Source organism: Podarcis pityusensis, assembly GCF_964106645.2.
Source record: "Podarcis pityusensis genome assembly, chromosome: 1".
NCBI lineage: Eukaryota > Metazoa > Chordata > Lepidosauria > Squamata > Lacertidae > Podarcis > Podarcis pityusensis.
The window spans coordinates 74,433,355-74,452,618 of record NC_138028.1 but is presented as its reverse complement, the minus strand read 5'-3'; the positions used below and the strand labels follow the sequence as shown (position 1 = coordinate 74,452,618).

The following is a 19,264-nucleotide window of genomic DNA, read 5'->3' as shown; positions in this document are numbered from 1 at the left end:
CATACCCTCGGGGGGTCCACAAATTGTGTTTGGATTTCCTAGCCAGTCACTGTTTGCCCTCTATGCCTGTTCCTTTCAATGCCCCTCCCCAAGTTCAAGAGGGGGAAGGGATTTTACTTATTTGCACTGTGGTATGAAGAAGGCAGGATAAAGCAGGAGTCCTCTTATGCTGTTTCTCATCTTCCTCAAACTGCTGTGCAAGGCGACTCAAAGCCCAAAGAGCTTGAGGGAGAGGCAGAGTCTTGTTTCAACAGTGCAGAGATTTGCATAAGGAGGGGGGGGGCTCATGCTATTATTGTGGGATCTTGTGTTCTCGCTGCTTGTTTTCTGGAATATAGTGATAGGTGCCTTTGCCTCATAATTTTTTATTTTTATTGTAAAAGAACACCTTTTTAAATTAAGCTTAAGTTCTCAGATAATTTAACTTGCTAAGAAAGATGCTGGTGACTTTATATATATATATATAAGAGCTGTTGTGAAGTCTGAAATTGGCAGGCACTACTTTCATTTTGCTGCTAGGAAAAGATCTGTATTGTGCGTCCTGCGTTACCTCTTCCAGATTGTAACTAGATACATTTTGTGTTGTGTTACATTTCAGGCAGCTGTTCTTGATGTACAGCCAAAAAGTACATGCTCATATGCTTAACAGCTAGACAGAAATGGGACTTGCACTGAGCCTGGCTGCCTTTGCTTCACACAGAAGAATTAACCACATTAACTGTTTCAGCATGAAAAGTAGCTTTCTGATAGTTGTAAATATTTTGTTACTTACTGTTCAGAGAAATTTGGGTTCAGCATAGCATTGAAGGGCATTATTTCATAGGTATTTTGCAGTCTTTTCTTCTGCTTGCAGATGGCTTGTACACTAGTAATCTTGCTTTCCTTCTCTGAAGACCCCCATCTATCACCTTTTGGACCCCACCCTCATCTATCGCCTTTTGGAAGGATGGCTAGATTTAAACGACTGCTTCTTCTTTTCTTTTAACTTTATAGCTGCAGCGTACCTTTCCTTTCCTCCTACAGATCCTTACAGTGCAAAGGTTTGGCTTGCTACAGAAACCACGGAGGGAAAGTAAAACCATTTCCCTGCCAAAATTGTGAGAGCTGGCTCTGTACAGAGCTGCCCCCATCAAAAGAACTGGAGGAGAGACAGGGGAGTACACTTGATAGGCTGCGAAAATCTCCCACGTGGAAATGCAGCACTGGGATCCATCAGTGTGCCAGATATGTGGGCTCTTTGGGGGCTCCTGCCCCATCCGGCGATACCAAGGCCCTATTGTTTCTGTTTTAATTTTGGGTAAGGGTGTGCCCAGATTTTCAGGCTGGCAGAAGCTGTGCACCCTGCTCCCCCCACCAGGGCCTAACACCCAGCAAAGAAAAACTGTCTGCTACTGCATACCTTTCCTTTTCTTTTTCCTTACCAGCTGGAGTGAAGTACTCAGAGCAGAGGTAGGCAACCTAAGGCCTGGGGGCTGGATGCGGCCCAATCGCCTCCTCAATCCGGCCCACGGACGGTCCGGAAATCAGTGTGTTTTTACATGAGTAGAATGTGTGCTTTTATTTAAAATGCATCTCTGGGTTATTTGTGGGCATAAGAATTTGTTCTTTTTCTTCTTCAAAATATAGTCCTGCCCCACACAAGGTCTGAGGGACAGTGAACCGGCCCACGGCTGAAAAAGGTTGCTGACCCCTGACTCAGAGCAAACAAACAAAAAAGCCCCCCTGCCTCTGCTGGCTGGTTAACCCTTTCTTGAAACACATAGGTTTAGTGTTGTTGGGTTTTTTAATCCAAAATTATTTTCTGGTGCTTTACTTTTAATGACAGCAATCTTGTTCTCATTTGTCTTTTTCCTCATCTGGAGTACACTGAATGGAAGTTAGTGCAATATTTTCAGGGCTGCAAGCTGGGATCCCCTCTAGGCTTCCAAGCTATCGTTCTGTTGAAATGTATTTCAGAATCTGTGTGTAATGCTGCAGCTCAGCCCTGGAACTGTTACAGCAGCCTCCTTTTATTTTATGTTGTGAACCACCCTGAGATCTGTGGGTAAAGGGCAGTATACAAATTTTAATAATAATAATAATAATAATAATAATAATAATAATAATAATTGCTCAGAAGTAAGCCCCACTGTGTTCAAGGGGCATAAAAAGGTAAAGGACCCCTGACAGTTCAGTCCTGTCATGAACAACTCTGGGGTTGCGGTGCTCATCTCGCTTTACTGGCCGAGGTAGCCGGCGTTTGTTTGCAGATAGTTTTTTGGGGTCATGTGGCCAGCATGACTAAGCCGCTTCTGGCAAACGAGAGCAGTGCACAGAAACTCCGTTTACCTTCCTGCCAGAGCGGTACCTATTTATCTACTTGCACTTTGACGTGCTTTCGAACTGCTAGGTTGGCAGGAGCAGGGACCAAAAATGGGAGCTCACCCGGTCATGGGGATTCAAACCACCGACCTTCTGATTGGCAAGCCCTAGGCTCTGTGATTTAGACCACAGTGCCACCCACGTCAAGGGGCATAGTGCCTATCAAATGCATTTAAAATTGCAGTTCAAAGATTAAATTCAATGGGACTTAACTTCTGCACTCCGTGCAAATAAGCATATAGTTGAGAACTGAAAATTGTGTTTTGTTTTGTTTTTGCAATGGGATTTAGGCATGTTTCATTTTATATGAAAGCTCTTGCTTCCCATTTCCATCTTTGAAGAAAAATGCTCCATTCATGTAACAGGGTTTCGTATGCCACATGTGGAGTATTCCTTCCCTTGTGGAACAGGGAAAGTTCGGCACACACTCTCCATTAGTACTACTGGATTATGTTCAACATTTGCAAGATAAGTTACTTCAAGTGATATGTTACTTTTAGTCTCTGGGGCTGCAATCCTATGCATATTTACTTGGAAGAAGGCCCCACTAAATTCTGTATGACATCTGAATAAATATGCATAGGATCAGACCTTAAATCCTATAATTGCCATTAAAATTCACCTTAGTATCTTTATTTTAAAGATTGCAGGGGAGTACAGTTTCGAAACACAAACAAGCACCCCTCTCTTTACAGTGGTACCTTGGGTTAAGAACCTGATTCGTTCAGGAGGTCCGTTCTTAACCTGAGGTACCACTTTAGCTAATGGGGCCTCCCGCTGCCGCCGCACGATTTCTGTTCTCATCCTGAAGCAAAGTTCTTAACCCGAGTTACTATATCTAGGTTAGCGGAGTCTGTAACCTGAAGCGTCTGTAACCCGAGGTACCACTGTACTTGGGTATCCCTTCCTGGCATTGCCACAGGAAAAGCTCAGGTCATGGCCAGGGCATGTTTTTCTCCAAGGAACACACTGCAAATCATATCTTTTTTTAAAAGGAAATGTTATGAGACACATAGTTTATTAAATTGGATTAGCCATGCAGCGGCTCTTTACTCACTGATATACTTTGCTGTATTGCTCGTGGTTGAGAGAAGGCAGGCTGGTGTAGAAAAATATCAGTCTACGAAACCAAAAAAGGGGGGGGGGGATGTGGTATTTCTTTCTATTTAGATGGGCAGAATAACAATTCTAAGGAGGTCTAGATTTTATGAGAAATTATCCAGCGCACTTGGCTATGTCTACTTTCTGGGAGTGTTTGTGTTTGTGAGGCGGGCATGAGAATGAGACCAAAAGAGATGTATTTTTATGGTGGCCAGTACCTCCGCATTTTAAGCATCCCTGTTGCAAGTGTTAGGCCACATTCATGCCACGCATTTAAAGCACCACGAGACCACTATAAGCCGCCATGGCTTTCCCACAAAGAGTTCTGAGAGCTGCAGTTTGTTAAGGGTGCTGAGAGAAGACCCCTGTTTCCCTCCCAGAGCTACAATTTCCAGAGTTCCCTGTGAAGAGGCATTGGTTGTTAAATCACTCTGGGTTCTTAGGGAAGGTACTGCCAGTCCCATCTTTTCCAGGGCACCCATGCTTTATATAAAAGAACTGCAAGCAGAATTTATCTCTTGGCATATATGGTAAACTAAGCAGAGTAACCACTGTATATTTCTGAGGTTCTCCTATTAGAAACATATTCTTCTGTTTGGTTTGAATTTGGCCTTATGAGCATTCGTGAAAGTCTTGTTATCCTTGGTTGCATAACTTGGCTACAGGGGAAGTCACAAATACCTTCACCCAGATGATCTGCTGATTGTACCCTCTTCCTAGATGAAGGACAGTCTGGAAAACAACAGATTTGCTGTTGCAAAGATCTTCCTCAGTCCATAGCAGGGATGGAAACCTCAGACCCATGGCTCATACTTGGCCCACCAGGTCTCTCCATTTGGCCCATGAGGTTTAAAACAAAAACAAAAAAAACTACACCCACCTGCTCAACACTATCTGGAGCCAATAGTGAATAATCACTATGGCTTTGTTTTGAGCTTTGTTGGGCCCACAGAAAGTAATCTGCGAATACAGGTTTTTAACTCTTATCCTGAAGTACATGTTTACTGTCTTGTATCTTGGCTGTCATGAAGGAATCACAATAAATTGTTAGATCACAGTTATGCCATGGGCCTTGTTGGTGTTCTTCACATTGTTAGCCTAGAAGTTCATCTAGGCTGCTTCTTCTGACATTATTTCCCTATGGTAATTTTGCACTGGCATTTCTTTCAATCCACATCTTTTCTAAGGGTGTGAAATCCATTCATGAGCCACAGAAAATCCCAACAGTAGCCTGGCATAATCATTGATGCTGTCAAACAAATTTAATAAATAACTAACATTTAAAACAGCAGCAACTGCTGCACTCTACACAGGAGTCAGAAGGGTATTATTAGCACACAAGGCCCCATTCATATAAGTGTAGAAGTGTGAGCTTCTCACTGTCCTTCTGCAGCTTGATGCATCACAGCAGCAAGACAAGATGCTCACGTACAATTTCTTCTAGTTTTCCTGAGTGAGAGGACCAAAGACCATGCAGGAACTTTTCACTGGCTAGCATGTATTTTCCTTACTGCATTGGTTTAGAGTATAATCCTGGTCTCTGTTTTGCAAAGGGGAGAGCAAATGAGGGAGTATATTGGGTTGGCCTTCTCTTCCTTCTTTCCAACCCCTTCCCATTCAGCAAGTGTAGCATCTTTTGCTATGTGACAGGTGAGGTCACCATCTACTTAGGTTGCTGGGTGCCTGGCTTCACTATTGCAGCTCTTTTGCTCAACGTACTCGTTCCTGCTGCCACTTGGTATGTGGGTCATGGGATTCCATAGTATGTGGTTCCCACATGGAGGAAAGGAAAGTCTTCTTTTTTCCCCATCACTGTGTGCCTTCTGCAACAGAGAGTAGAATTGCACCCTTTAAGACTATATTTCAAATTTCAGCATGTTTTCTGCATGTGAAAAACTTGTATTTCTTTAAAGCATTTTAAGCCATTTTAACCAAGGTGGTCAGATTGGGAGACAGGGAGAGAACATCAGAATTTATAAACAATAGGAGTTTAGCACTCTCAAAATTAGATTGACAGAGTATGGTAAAATTGACATTGTGCTTCCAGCTTATACCATGACTTAGTTCATCTTATTATGCTGTGAATGTAATCCTTTTTTTGGAAGCCTATCTGGAAAAATTGAACCTACTCTAGTACATCAGCTGTTTATAATCAAAGAAACATATGTTTAAAAGAGCTACAGGGCCTTTATAAACTATGTGTGCAAATTACCTTTGGAATTGGTTTATTGAGTTGTTGAGACCATTGCTTTGGGTAACTGTTCTGAAGCATTGTTATGAATTAATTGCAAACTTTTGATATGTTTAGTTTTGCTTAGGCCAGTTAATCAGATGTGCATGTAACTTAATGCAGCTAATGAGCCTGCAGGAATTAATGCCTAGTGTTGCCTTTCCTTTCCTAGTGAATATTGCTTCCAAAAATAGAACAGGACCTACTAATAAGATAGATAATGCTGTTTTTGTTATTCTAGCACTTCTCTGCATGTTCTGCCAAACCCTCCCCACGACAAATAATAATAATAATGCAATATTTGAACAGACAAGGAGGCAGCTGAGAAAGGAATATGGCCATCTCTCCTTAGAGAGTTTAATATGCATATTGTATCATTGGCAAGGAGAATGCCAGTCCCTAATGTGTTTCTCTGTTTTGCTTCCATTCACATGCAATCAAATTGGTGCGTTGCAAATTTAATTGCTGTCATTTGGAACATAGCTGCATACTGATTTAGCCAATTTACCAGCTAAAGAGAATTATCTGTGTACTGTATTACATGTGTGCGTGAGAATACATGGGCTCTGTTGGGAGTGGGGAAGGCAAGAGGTCTGTTCCGTGCTTGGCTATGTCATGTTTGCTTTCTTATATATGTACCGTATATCCCCTCTGGGAAAAGAGGATGTGCCATGCCAGAACCCCAGCTGTGACCATTTATATAGAGTGATAGCTTTCCCAGAATCGGGAAGATCTGGCATTAGGTCCTGGTCCCGAGCACATTTAGTATGTTCGAAAAGAGCCTGACACTGTGAACCTAAGTGGCTGGAGGTTAAGGTCTCTTAATTTCGGCAGAACTTGCCTCTAAGTATTGACTCCCCCTCCCCCATTCCTGGCATCCTTTTTATTTCTCTTTCCTTTTTACTCTCTGTCATTGCTTAACTTTATATTCTCATCTGAAGCTTGTTTTCATTCTCCTAAGATCTTGTTCTGCAACTTCTTAGCCTTGTACTTTCTTTCTCTTTTCTCCCCAGCAGGCACATTCCACATGATAGATTGCTGGTGGATTCAACCTTGTTTATATAAAAGCATTTCATAGGCCTGCCAGACAGCTGTGCTGGCAGGTCACTTTGAAAGACCATTCATGTATATTGCAAGTGAAGCCTTGGATCCGGGTGCCACTCCTGCCATCTGGAACGGGCCCGAAATTAATTGCATGTGCTTCTTGAAAGGTGGTAGAATTTACTTTTATCTGCACCTTCTCTTTTCCAGTTACCAAGTTTCCAAAAGAAAGAAATACCAGAACTTCCAGCTTTGCAAACATTTGGGAACAAAGACTTAACTCTCCAACTGCTTACGTGGCAGCATATTCTTGAGCTGAAATGTAGATTTATTTACTCAAGGCCAGAAGAAAAGAGCTGAGCAAGGGCTTCTCTAAGGGGCATTGTATCTAATATCAAAAACATAAGCTAACACTGGTTTATTTACGTAAATGCTACAGCATGTCATATAAATGAAAGTTAGCATTTCATATTTTAGGCACAGCCTCTTGTCTGTATCATGTGGTGTTTTAAAGTAAGTCTTCAAAAAAAAATTCAACCCCTCAGCAGGATCACTCTTAGCAGCAGCTAATATTGTGCAAAGATCAAAAGGTTTGAGTCGGGGTTTGGATTATTTTGAACGTGGGGTTGGGGGGGGGTTACTGTTTCTTTTTTAAGAACCTTGCACATTGAAGATTATTTTGTGTATGCTGCATCTGTAGATTACTGGGACATTATCACATAGTTAGTTTTGTAACCTTTTAAAAACATTTTGAAGTTAACATGAGAATCAAAACTTGTGTCTTAACAAAGCCATGGCATGCATTTCTCCCCTCACACTGCACTGTCCATTTTGGTGCAGGGTAGGGTGGGGTGTGTGTGTATGTATATATATATATATAGTTGTTTTACTGCAATGCTGGATAGTTTATGTCCAGTGGGATGCATTCAGTCTACCAGAGCACTCCTTGGGAAAGTTTTATTCTCTTTTCCACCACAACAAATGGTCTCAATGTAGCTTATCCCACAGCAGTTGCACACACCAGAGCAAAGGGTTTTGTGGGCAGGATCAGTTCAAGACCCATGTTTCAGAGAGTCCTTGGGCAAACTGCCCAAGGTAGAGCCTTGTTCAGTGCACCACTCTCATCCTTGTATTTTCATTGGAAGGTACATTAGTCACTTTCATAATTGGAACCCGTGACTCGGTTGCAAAGAGGACAGTGTGCCTGTGCAAAGTGTTTCTAGTGGTTTTCCTTCGGGAGGCAGCCCCTAGACTACCTTGCCTTGATGGTCCACGTGCCAGTCACAGGTGCGGGTGAATCCAGTGATGAGCAATGTCGCCTATATGGTTTATGTGGTTGGCACCTAGTGGCCAAAAGGTGGTGCTTGAGGAAAGTTGGAACTGAGCAGGCTCGAGGCCAGACTGAAAACTATATAACAGAAACAAATAAATAAAACCAGATGTTGTTCATCTTACTGGTGTAGTCCTAAATACATTATATAGTCATACCTTGGAAGTCAAACAGAATCCATTTCGGAAGTCCGTTTGACTTCCAAAACGTGTGGAAACCAACGTGTGGCTTCCGATTGGCTGCAGGAAGCTCGGGCGTTTGGGTTCCAAAGAACATTCACAAGCCAGAACACTCACTTCCAGGTTTGCCGCGTTTGTGAGCAAAAACGTTCGACTCTCAAGGTATTTGGGGTCCAAGGTACGACTATTTGCCCTTTCTTCCCCACTTAACAGGCTGCCTTAAGGAGGTGTAGAGATCTGACCTGGCAGAGGGCTTTCCCCTTTCCTTTTCTCATCACTTCATTTATCTGGCTTTCCCCCTTCTCGTATCTCTTTTTCTTCCTCTGGGCTCTCCCTATCCACAAGATGGGAGTCTCCAGCATGACTGCTGTGGGCACCATGGCACCTTTTAGACATCACCTTTGCTACCCACCTGAGCCCCCTGCCCCTCTCAGTTTTATTTTTCTTAAATATAAATTAGGCCAAAGAAATTAGGCCAAAGGCTGCATGGAATTAAGCCAAGGGTCACAAGTGGCCCCCAGCTGCAGTTTGCCCATCCCTGACCTGGTACCTCCCTGAGTGTTGCTCTCTTGGGTTCCCACACTGTAGCAAGGTTCTGTGGTGATGCTTGATTTATACGTAGTGTCACAGGGAGTGGGGTCTGGGAGAACCATCTTCCCCCTGCACAATTCATGTTGAATTCTGAGCATGGCAATTTTTATCCCATCATATGCCTCTAGAAGTAAAAAGGTATAAGGGAGCTCTTTTTATATTTATATTTTTTAACCAAAATAAGTTTGGAGCTCCTTGAAAGACCTGCACATTACTGGGAATAGAATTCCGCACATGTTCTATGACTGAATATCCCGCAGTGAATCTTGAGGGGAGTGAAGGGGGAGGGAGTATTATTTTACTACCTGAAGCAAAACAGGGGTTCTCTGTTAATACATCAGAATTAATTCCACCCCTTGAAAATCCAGATTTCAGATAATTTAAGCTGTCCCTGGGGCTTTCTAAGGACTTGGCCTTTTTGTACCATGTGTTTACAAGAATAAATACTGTCAACAGAGCTATATTTTTTTCATAAAGCTGAATATGTCAAGCAATAAACACTGGCCTAGTTTCTGAGCGAGCTCTATTTCGGTGACCTCAGCCAATTCTGGCTTCTTATCACAATGCATTTTTTCACATTTAACAGATCTTAAACAGAGTAACGTAATCTGTTTGACCTGTTTTGTGAATTAGAGCTTCTTCACATATTACAATTTTAAATGTATACAGTGGTACCTCAGGTTAAGTACTTAATTTGTTCCGGAGGTCCGTACTTAACCTGAAACTGTTCTTAACCTGAAGCACCACTTTAGCTAATGGGGCCTCCTGCTGTCGCTACGCTGCCAGAGCATGCTTTCTCTTCTCATCTTGAAGCAAAGTTCTTAACCTGAAGCACTATTTCTGGATTAACGGAGTCTGTAACCTGAAGCGTATGTAACCTGAGGTACCACTGTATAATGTAAGCAGCCCATGTTTGAAAACTTGTGAATTTTATAGTATTGGCTGCAGCTCCCCGTCATGTATATAAACAGTGGCAAATATATTTCTAATAGCATCAGCTCTCAGAATTATATCATTAGGTGTTCTGTGCATAAGGTGCTGTTTGCCTAATGGCTTAGTCCAGCAAAGCATTTTGGCTTCTTGTCAACATTCTACGTATGTGAGAGAATCTTTTGACTTAACTTCAATGTACAGTGGTACCTCAGGTTACATACGCTTCAGGTTACATACGCTTCAGGTTACAGACTTCACTAACCCAGAAATATTACCTCGGGTTAGGAACTTTGCTTCAGGATGAGAACAGAAATTGTGCTCTGGCAGCACGGCAGCAGCGGGAGGCCCCATTAGCTAAAGTGGTGCTTCAGGTTAAGAACAGCTTCAGGTTAAGAACGGACCTCCGGAACAAATTAAGTTCTTAACCAGAGGTACCACTGTATTGCTTATCCTCACCTTGATGTCCATTTGAGGCATCATATGAAATAGGCACATAGAAATTCACAACTCCCAGTCAAATCTAGATTGTTTCATTTATTTTTTAAAAATTGTATTAATATATTGTTCAGATTTCAAAAACTTTTATAAAGTGCAAAGAAGAACAAGATAAGAAAAGCAGGAAGTGAGGGGGAAAAGCAGAAAAAGAAAGTGTATTTGTTACAGGATTTCTGTTTTATCTGTGATCCTTGGCCACCAGCTTTATTTTGCTAGAGATATATTGAACAAACAGGTAATCATTTCCAGAAGCTTATAGTCAAAGTCTCCAAAAAGATGTACTCCCCTCCCTTCAGCAAAGCACCATATTTTTCTGAATGTCTTTAAGTCTTTGTGTGTGTGCGCAGGGTGAGTGTGCATACATTATTCCATGGGTGGTGGAAGGCAATTATTCTTCATTGTATGGTCACAGTCCAAAATAACTTCCCTGGTTTCTTTCTTCTTGTTGGCCAGAGTAACTTTAATAAGTTTTAAATGGCCATTCCTGAGTTGGGCAGCTGCTAAGATTGCAATATGGGAGATTGCCTTCTGGCAAATTCATTTGAAGGGACCTTTGCAGAGCCAAGATTACATCACATAGGCAGTATGTTATACAGACATATTCCAGAATCAACATAGTGCATGATGCCATATCCTACGGAGAATGATCTGCCATAAAATGAAATGTTAAATTGTTTACACACTGGAGAGAAATTCTGAATGTGTGGAACATAATTTGAATAGGGAACTGGCAAAGAAGGGTAGCTGCCTATTTAATATTATAGTAAGCATACAGCACCGCATAGTATGTGATGCTAAGCTATGTTAATAAAGGAAATAAGAAAACATGTGTTCCATATTAAAGGTCTTGAAAGATATTAATCATTTGTGTGCAGCAGGATATGTAGGCATACAACACAGGAGAAGGAATGCATTAGGAGGGGCAGGGCTGCTGGACCAAGTGACATTTTGTGCCCATGTAAATACACGGAAAGTTATTCACTTAATCTGGCTCTTGTTTCATAATAAATGAAATATCTGTTGTATGCCTGTGCTTGAGGGGTGGGGGACGGACAACTATTACTCTCATTACACTGTTTTCTCCCACTCATGAGTCACATTCTTTACCAAGCACAACGGAGTGCCAGTGTTCGAGCTGCCTCTCTCTTCAACACCCAAACCTCAAATTGTCCTGCTATGAAATCATAGCTGACTGAATTAAAACAAGACTAATGTGGAGCATAATTGTACCTGGTCAGCCTACCAGCATCCTACACCATTTTTTCTCATTATCATATTAGGGCTGCTGCTGGCAAAGGCTTATTTGACGGTGAACTTTTCCCTTCCCACCAGTTGTCTTGAACTTTGGCAGGATCAAGACACTGGGCAATATTGCAATGTCACCAGTGGGGATTTGAAAGATTCTTTAAATGCCCATCTTGCAATTACAAAGGTCTCTTTACAAGTCCGCAGAATTAGATTGCAGAAGAGCTGGATGAATGAACAGTGTGATTATTGTTATCATTATGCTAATGTTTAAGCATGGTGTTTTTATAATTCCCGTGTTTATGTGCAGTAAAAGCCCACTGAGTGAGTGCTGTCGTGTTTTAAGCCAAATGAACACTAGGAAAACAAGCACACTGCATTTCAACCAGCTCTTGTCAAAACCAGAATCTCAGTGGAGAATCCATGAATATGAAATAGATACATTTTACTTATAATAAAAATCTAACAGTGTCATCACACAGCCCCCACTGAAGGATTTGTAGTGCCACATCACAGTCCTGGATTTATATGAAGTTAGGCTGCCTAACCTTCTCTAAGTAAGGTAGCTGACTGGCATGCTCTTAAGAGCCAGTTCATCTTAAAGGTACAGCAATGTATATAATAAAATGGGTGTGAGTGAGCGTCTGTGTGCACATGTGCAAAAGGGGCTGCAAAACAGTAGACAGTGGCATGGAAACGAGGGTGGCCAGGGTGCAAGGGGCAACTGAGAAGAGAAAGGAGGAAAAGGGTGAAGGTGGAACTGTGTGTGCGCGCACACAGAGTCATGACCATTTGCTCAGTATCACACCAACATAGCTTTCCACCCTCTCCCACACACTTTGCTTTATTCATGATTTGGGTACTTGAACCACAGCTAAGGAATCAGTCCGCATAAGAGTTAAGCAAACCCTCCCAGCTGCCACTTCTTCCCTGCAAATGCTGCCCAAGCACGGAGCTAGGAACCCTGTATTTGACTTAAAACATGTAGTTTCGTCCTCACAAACGAAAACAAATTTTTAATCCCCTTTCAGATATGCTTGCCTTTGAGTGTGCGTATTCGTCTCCTTTGATAATGTGAAAATAATAATTTGGCAGGACAGCTCGTTAGACAAGCGTCACAAGCTACATAACGTCTAACATCATCTAATACTAATTACCTTTTCTTGTTTGTCCTACAGCAGAGAGGGAGTCAAAAGGCAACTCTTTGGGGAGTTGAAAGGCTTCATAATAGGGCTTCTCACTCTAAGGGACAGAATTGTTTTGCCCCTTTGTTTTCAGGCCACTAATAAACCACGTCACGCTGTGAAGCTTTCCGTACTCTTGCTTGCTGTCTCATTTTAAGCTTTCAGCCCGTAGGATGTTGCTGCCTTTTGTATTTTTTAGTATGTTATCTTGGACATATTGGTCACCGGTGTGTATGTGTGTGTATGTATATTCAAAATCCTATAGCAAGCTCATATTTCAACGTTTTGCTTCATGAAACTTCTTAAAGTGTTACATTGCAATATATGAACCTGTCAGCTGCATTTGCATTCTGGGATTCTGACAATGAATTAATTATTTATATTTGCAAAAGTAATATTTAGAGGACTGCTAAATACACATTGTTTGATTCCTTTGCAAAACAATGTAATGCTGTTTGCATTTGAGTATTTGCTATGGGTAGAAGCCCTATGCTCTTACTTCTTTCAGTCCTGGCTCCTAAAAGGCCGAACGGTTTACTGTTTCTGTGTAGTACAAAGTGTGATAATGGATTGCTTCAAACTCTATTTAAATGGCATTAAGTATACTCCAGTTCTTCAAGGACATTTTAGAACAAACTGTACATTCTTAGTGATGACAAACAAGAAAAGAGTTAGCAGAGAACTGTTGAACAGGGTCAAATCAGTGGTTGCAGGTTTCAAGGACTTGAACTCTGCAAAAGTGCTTGGTATATTTGAATCAAAACTTTGCAAAATAAAAAAGCCAAGGCACATTAATGAAAGTTGCTAACTTTCAATTAAGTCTGAACTGTGGCATGGTTCAGGAAAAAAAATTCTCATGAAGTTCGGTGGCTTTGCAATTTTATTATTTTTATTTATTTATTCAAGGCTTGGGATCATTTGAACCTAAAACTCAAAGGTTGCAGTCCTGGAAAACTGAATCATATGTGTGTGTGGTGGTGGTGGTGGTGGCAATTCAGTCTAATTATCGTGCACTAAAAGCTGCCAACATTACTCCCAGCATGGAAGTTTTCATGTCATTTCAAGTTCTCAGTATGGATAATAAGGTCAAATGTTGTTTCTGGCTGTTGGTTTGGCTTTGCAGAGGAGCCTGGTTCTACTTGTAGGTCTCCTAGCTGCACTCCCCACCCATAAAACATACCTCTGAGTGTGCCCCTTCTTCACACAGCACAGAGTTATAATATGAAATTTGCTCCTACAAAGAAGTAGTGACGACACCCTACCTGGATCACTTTGGAAGCGGATAAGATAAATTTATGGTGGACAAGCCTATCAGTGACTACCGGCTATAAAAGCTGTGTTCCACCACCACTGTCAGAGGCAATATGCCTTTGAATACAAGTTGCTGCGAATCACAAGTGGGGAGTGTGCTGTTGCATTTGGTCCTGTTACCCATAGGCATTTGGGTGGCCACAGTGAGAACAAGATGCTCGATGATAATAATAAAAAGTGATGAGAGAACTGTTGCTATTCAGAGTAGACACCATTGGGCCAGATGGACAAACAGTTATTCTTGAGGAATAGCTTATCAGCTCCACTAATCTTGGCATCCCATAAGACACAGACAGCAGCAAGCTGCTAGGTGAGGGGCATCTTTTTAAATAAAAGGCTGTACAGTCGTACCTTGGAAGCCAAACGGAATCCGTTCCGGAAGTCTGTTCGACTCCCAAAACATTCGGAAACCAAAGCGCAGCTTTTGATTGGCTGTAGGAAGCTCCTGCAGCCAATCGGAAGCTGCAGAAGCCCCGTCGGACGTTCACCTTCCAAAAATAGTTCGCAAAGTTCACTTCTGGGTGTGCTGCATTCGAGAACTAAGCTGTTCGACTTCCAAGGTGCGACTGTATAAACATGAGATTAGCTAGGTGTCGATTAATAATGTGAGGGAGCCTGTGCATGTTCTGTTTGATTCAGACAGCTTGAGATTGCTATCAGTCGCTGTACTTAAAATGTTAAATGATTAACTTCAAACGTAAACCTACCCTACCAATTACATTATGGTATATGATAGTAATAATACGTCAGTGAAAATAGGTAGTGATGTTTTATTTTAAAGAAACCAGCAACGATTCAACAAGACTGTTATAGAGCAACTGGAACAAATACTGCTCAGCTGATGTATAATTAGTCTGGAGAAATAAAACACTCATTCAGAACTTGGCAAGATCTAGAGTAAGCGGTGTAGCCTGCCAATTCCCAGTGAAGGGGAAATGGTAGCCAATCCCTTCTCTACGTGCTACCAAAAAGAACCCTTTTGTTTCCTTGGTATGCTGCTAGCTTTCTTTCACAGAATCTTTCCTGTTCCAAAATTCAAGGGCCCATCATTATCACTTACCCTTTTCACCTAAGGTGGCCTCTACTTCAAGGATCAGCTCTCAGTTGACATCTAGTATCTGCAGGAGATTTGATAAATGCACATAAAATCATAACGTAGAGGACAATATACTGCTAGAGGTGTTAATATTGCACTTTGGTCTGGATATGCTTTAAAAGAAGAATTTATTCACCCTATTGATATTTGTTTGCTCACTCTATAGCCAGCCTTTGTTATGTTTTTGGCTTTTTTTGAAAATGATGAAGATTATACACACACACACAGACACACACACACTGCAAATCCTTCTCACAACTGGAGAGTGGTGATATTGGTTGCATGCAGGCTAGAGAGACCCCTGAATCCATTAGGGTCAAAGAGTGTGTGTATATATAGTTAATAGCAACTGAGAATTAAGAAGAGCCATGGTGTTTATGGTAAATGAACATTCTCTCTTAGCTGTGGTTCAAGTGCCCAATTCATGAGTGAGGTCAGATGGCCATACAATCATATTTGCATCAAGTTCTACTCAGCATTCGAAAATCGCCAACGTGCATTTTGTACCTGGCTGTTGGCCACTTGTGACCAAGTGAAGATGACCGGGTACCAGGTTGGCCCCTGATGTCTCCATCATCTGGAGCTGCATGCCTGAGGATCCTTGGATCCTGTCTGTTTTCACTCACTAACAACATATCCTGTAGAATTCTATCTGTGATACTTTATCTGCACAATCAGATTGAATTTCAGGAACCCAAAAGTCATATTGAAGAATACAACTTTTGAGCCGTCTGACCCCAAAATGGCAACTAGACATTCTGTTTTGACGACTGTAACCCTGGCTTAAGAAACCATTTGGTACCTAGCTTATATAGCTGAGTTTCTAACACTGGTTCTACTTGTAAAAATTACTGTATTTTTCTGTGTATAAGACAGAAGTTTCAAGTTTAAAATTGGGAGTCGTCTTATACATCGATAGTGCATATGGGGGATTTCTTTATTTGGAGTCCCAAAAAATAGGGGTTGTGTTATACACAGGGCCGTGTTATACACGGAAAAATACGGTAATCTGTAGGAAATCAAATGATGAGTTGAGGTTGTACAAACTGAGAGCCCTGTCATATGTCCTTGAGGAAGTGGTTTTTTTTTTAGTAAAAAGCTAGGTGATTGTGAATATTGCATCTGAATAGTATAGATCTGTGGAAAGTTTTGTTTTTGCATTTGTAAATACTGCTGTGGAGGGAGGGAAACAACCTCAGAATAAAACCCCATCTTGTTTTAGTTTGCAAAGAAGCAGAACGTTCTATTCCTAGAGGAGCCACAAAAGTGCTTACAGGCAAGGATTCCCCACACAAACATCTTACACGTACACTCGGTTTTTCAAGCTGAGAAGTGTCAGGCTGTGTTTGTCTATGGAAGGGAGACGTGAATGGAGTGTATTTATTTTAGCACATTTGGTACACGGCGAACCCACCAGAATTACTTTTAACTAATACATTTTAATTGTGCTAAAAGAACTACTGCTGAAGAAATGCCTTGTTTGATATGCTAAATGACACTTAAGATTTTTTAAAATCACTTGTAACTTTTGCTGTTGTTAGAAAAAATTGGATTGAAAGCGTAGCCCTGGCCAGAGTCCAGGAGTGCGATCCAGGGATGCCTTGTCCTGTTCAAGGACCCCTTGTAATGATGTGGAAGCTGTACAGGAATGCTTTGGTGCTCTTGTACAGCTCCCATTCATTCACTGTCAGCGCAGCTTCCTGCGGAAAACTTATCAATGGAGTACACCCCCATAAGCCAATATAGATTTATCTCAGTTTTTCGTTTGGTATTATTTTCTGTCCCACAATTCTTTTTGGGAGTGAAGGTTCTTCTCCATCAGTAAGCACTGTGAAGGCACAACATGGTGTCTTTAAAATCGTTACCCAAACCAGAGCTGACCAGAATAAAACATTAACCAGAAAGAGAGGAAGCCACACAAAAATGCAGAAAGCAGGCAGCAAAAGCTACAGTAGTTTTCTCATAAATAATTTCTGACAAATGTTGCAACCTTCACTAGGGAAATGTGCAGAAACATATATCTACAAATGCACAATTTAATCATGACATAAATACAATTGATACAATAACTTGATTTTTAAAGGATATATATATATATATATATATATATATATAGGATTACACTTTTATCTCCTTAGTTTATTTTATGGTAAGTGCACTTTCTTACCTTTCAGAAACATTTACATTTTTTCTATAAATACATTATTATATGAGTAGCATTTTAATGTTTCTGGCAGACTAATAGTTACTGTATGAATTAGTCTTATGTCATGGTTACATTGTATATTTCTAGACATATGTTTTTGTAGTTTCCCCAGATGAAAATCAGCACATTGGAAATAATTCATCAAATAAATAACTGCCACACACTATTGTCTGTGCCTGTTGCATTCTTTTGGAATAAAATGTTGACAGTTGAATTTTTTAATTTTTTTTAATGAGCACTTCTGCTTTGAGCTTTTCTTTTTTTAAAAAAAGTCATTAGTGGGAAAATGTCAGATCGGGAGGTCATTTTTTATAACATTAAAAAATGTTCAAAATCATATTAAATGTTACTGTGTTCTTTGTTGTTTTAAAGCATACTTTATGGAAACGTAGTAAAACATTCACTAAATATTTTGATGATGTTTTCGAAGAAAACCAGTTATACAAATCAGGGGTGTGGGTATTCTGTGCTTTAAAAAACAACCCAGAATTCTACACTAAGAAAACATGATTTTTTTGAATAGTAATACTAAGCAATTATGTATACAGTCAACATTATGAGTACAAATTTGCATTTCAAGTTATACATTTTGCACAAGTTATCCTGATTGTTAGGGGGATGGGCAGGGAGTTTCCAAGTTGACCTTGGCCGCAGCAAATTTTGTTCAGCAACCCCTCTGTATTTAAATACTCATTTTTCATGCATTTCCAAATACTTCCTTGTTTTTGCAATTATAAAAAATAGAAGTCCACTTCCAAAACATAGCAGAATTCCACACCGAATACTATATTCAGCTCTTGTACTATGCTTTTGGGGAATTGTGATGTGCACACACAGTGGCACACATCAGGGTCTCTCTTTGAAATTGTCAGGCACTGAGGGTGGACAAGTATCTTGAAACAGGCAGCAGGGAGAAGCATTGGCTAAAGGCCAGTAGTCTCATGGTACAAAGGCTGAGCCTTTTGACCTTCCCTAGCAACAAATTGCCAAGACCGTAGGAAGTCGCAGATCTGGGACTTCTATCTACACCAGTGGCGCCATGGTAGCTTCAGCTGGAACAACTCCCTGCAGCCCCAGGGAGTTAGGTTCCAGTTTCTGATCCGTAGGGCTCCTGATTCCAGCGTTGCACAGAGATGCCTAAAAGGTTTCATATCAGCAGGAAACCAAACTGAAAGTTACTGTTTTGGATAAACAGATATTCTTCTTCTAGCCATATCTTCTGAATATCTAATTAGAGATTCTTCAGAACTGAATATTGTAATTTTTAAAACGTTACACACCTACCCATGCAAGAAACAGTCCGTTTTAATTGTTGCCAAATATACTGCTTTGTATTTTTAGATTTGACTAATCTGTGTCAGGACATGACTTCTATATTGGTGGGGTTTATTCTTTGTTGGTTTTCATTTGACCCAAATGGTGATTGCAGCTTGGGTATTCACGCTTCCAGATTACAGGAAGTACTAAGTGAATGAGAAAAAACACCATTGTTCTGCTTAAAGTTGTGCTCATTTTATTTTTTATAAAAAACCAACTTAGCATGCGCCCTAATTGAGCTCATGCTGTTAGCTACAGTCAAGAAGAAACTTCAATGAAGAAATGTGTGGTGTGTTTTTTTAACTATGCATGATGTGCGCTTTTTGTGCTGAAGTATCAGTTTAGAATCATATGCAAAAATTGAAATACTGTTCTTTCAAATACAAAGCAAGAAGTTCTATTTTCTTTGCCTGCAAAGAAACAGCACCTGCTATTTACATGTATTTTGGAGTCACCTGACTATAAAGGGCTAGGCCACTAGACCAGCCTTACACTAGCCTCTTGAAGCTAGTAAAAAAAGGGACATCCCCATTCTTTAATGTAATAATGATCTGACTTCAAATATATCCAATGCCTCGCTCACATTACGTGAGTGCAAATAGGGTGTGAACGCTGAGCACTGTAGCACAAGCAATTAGAGAAAC

General features: G+C 40.8%; 1 protein-coding gene across 9 annotated transcripts in view; it reads left to right on the top strand.

The window, feature by feature from the left end:
* KCNQ1 (potassium voltage-gated channel subfamily Q member 1) overlaps positions 1-19,264 on the top strand; it is a 329,348-nt gene that overhangs the window by 171,187 nt on the left and 138,897 nt on the right. Inside the window, exon 15 of one of the 9 annotated variants that reach the window (XM_080998784.1) lies at positions 6,944-7,364. The exons of the other annotated variants lie outside the window; for them this stretch is intronic. Within the exon in view, the coding sequence (XP_080854910.1) occupies positions 6,944-7,013 (70 nt within the window). The 3' untranslated portion in view covers positions 7,014-7,364. Of the gene's footprint in view, positions 1-6,943; positions 7,365-19,264 lie in introns of those variants that run through there. 9 annotated transcript variants of the gene reach the window in all.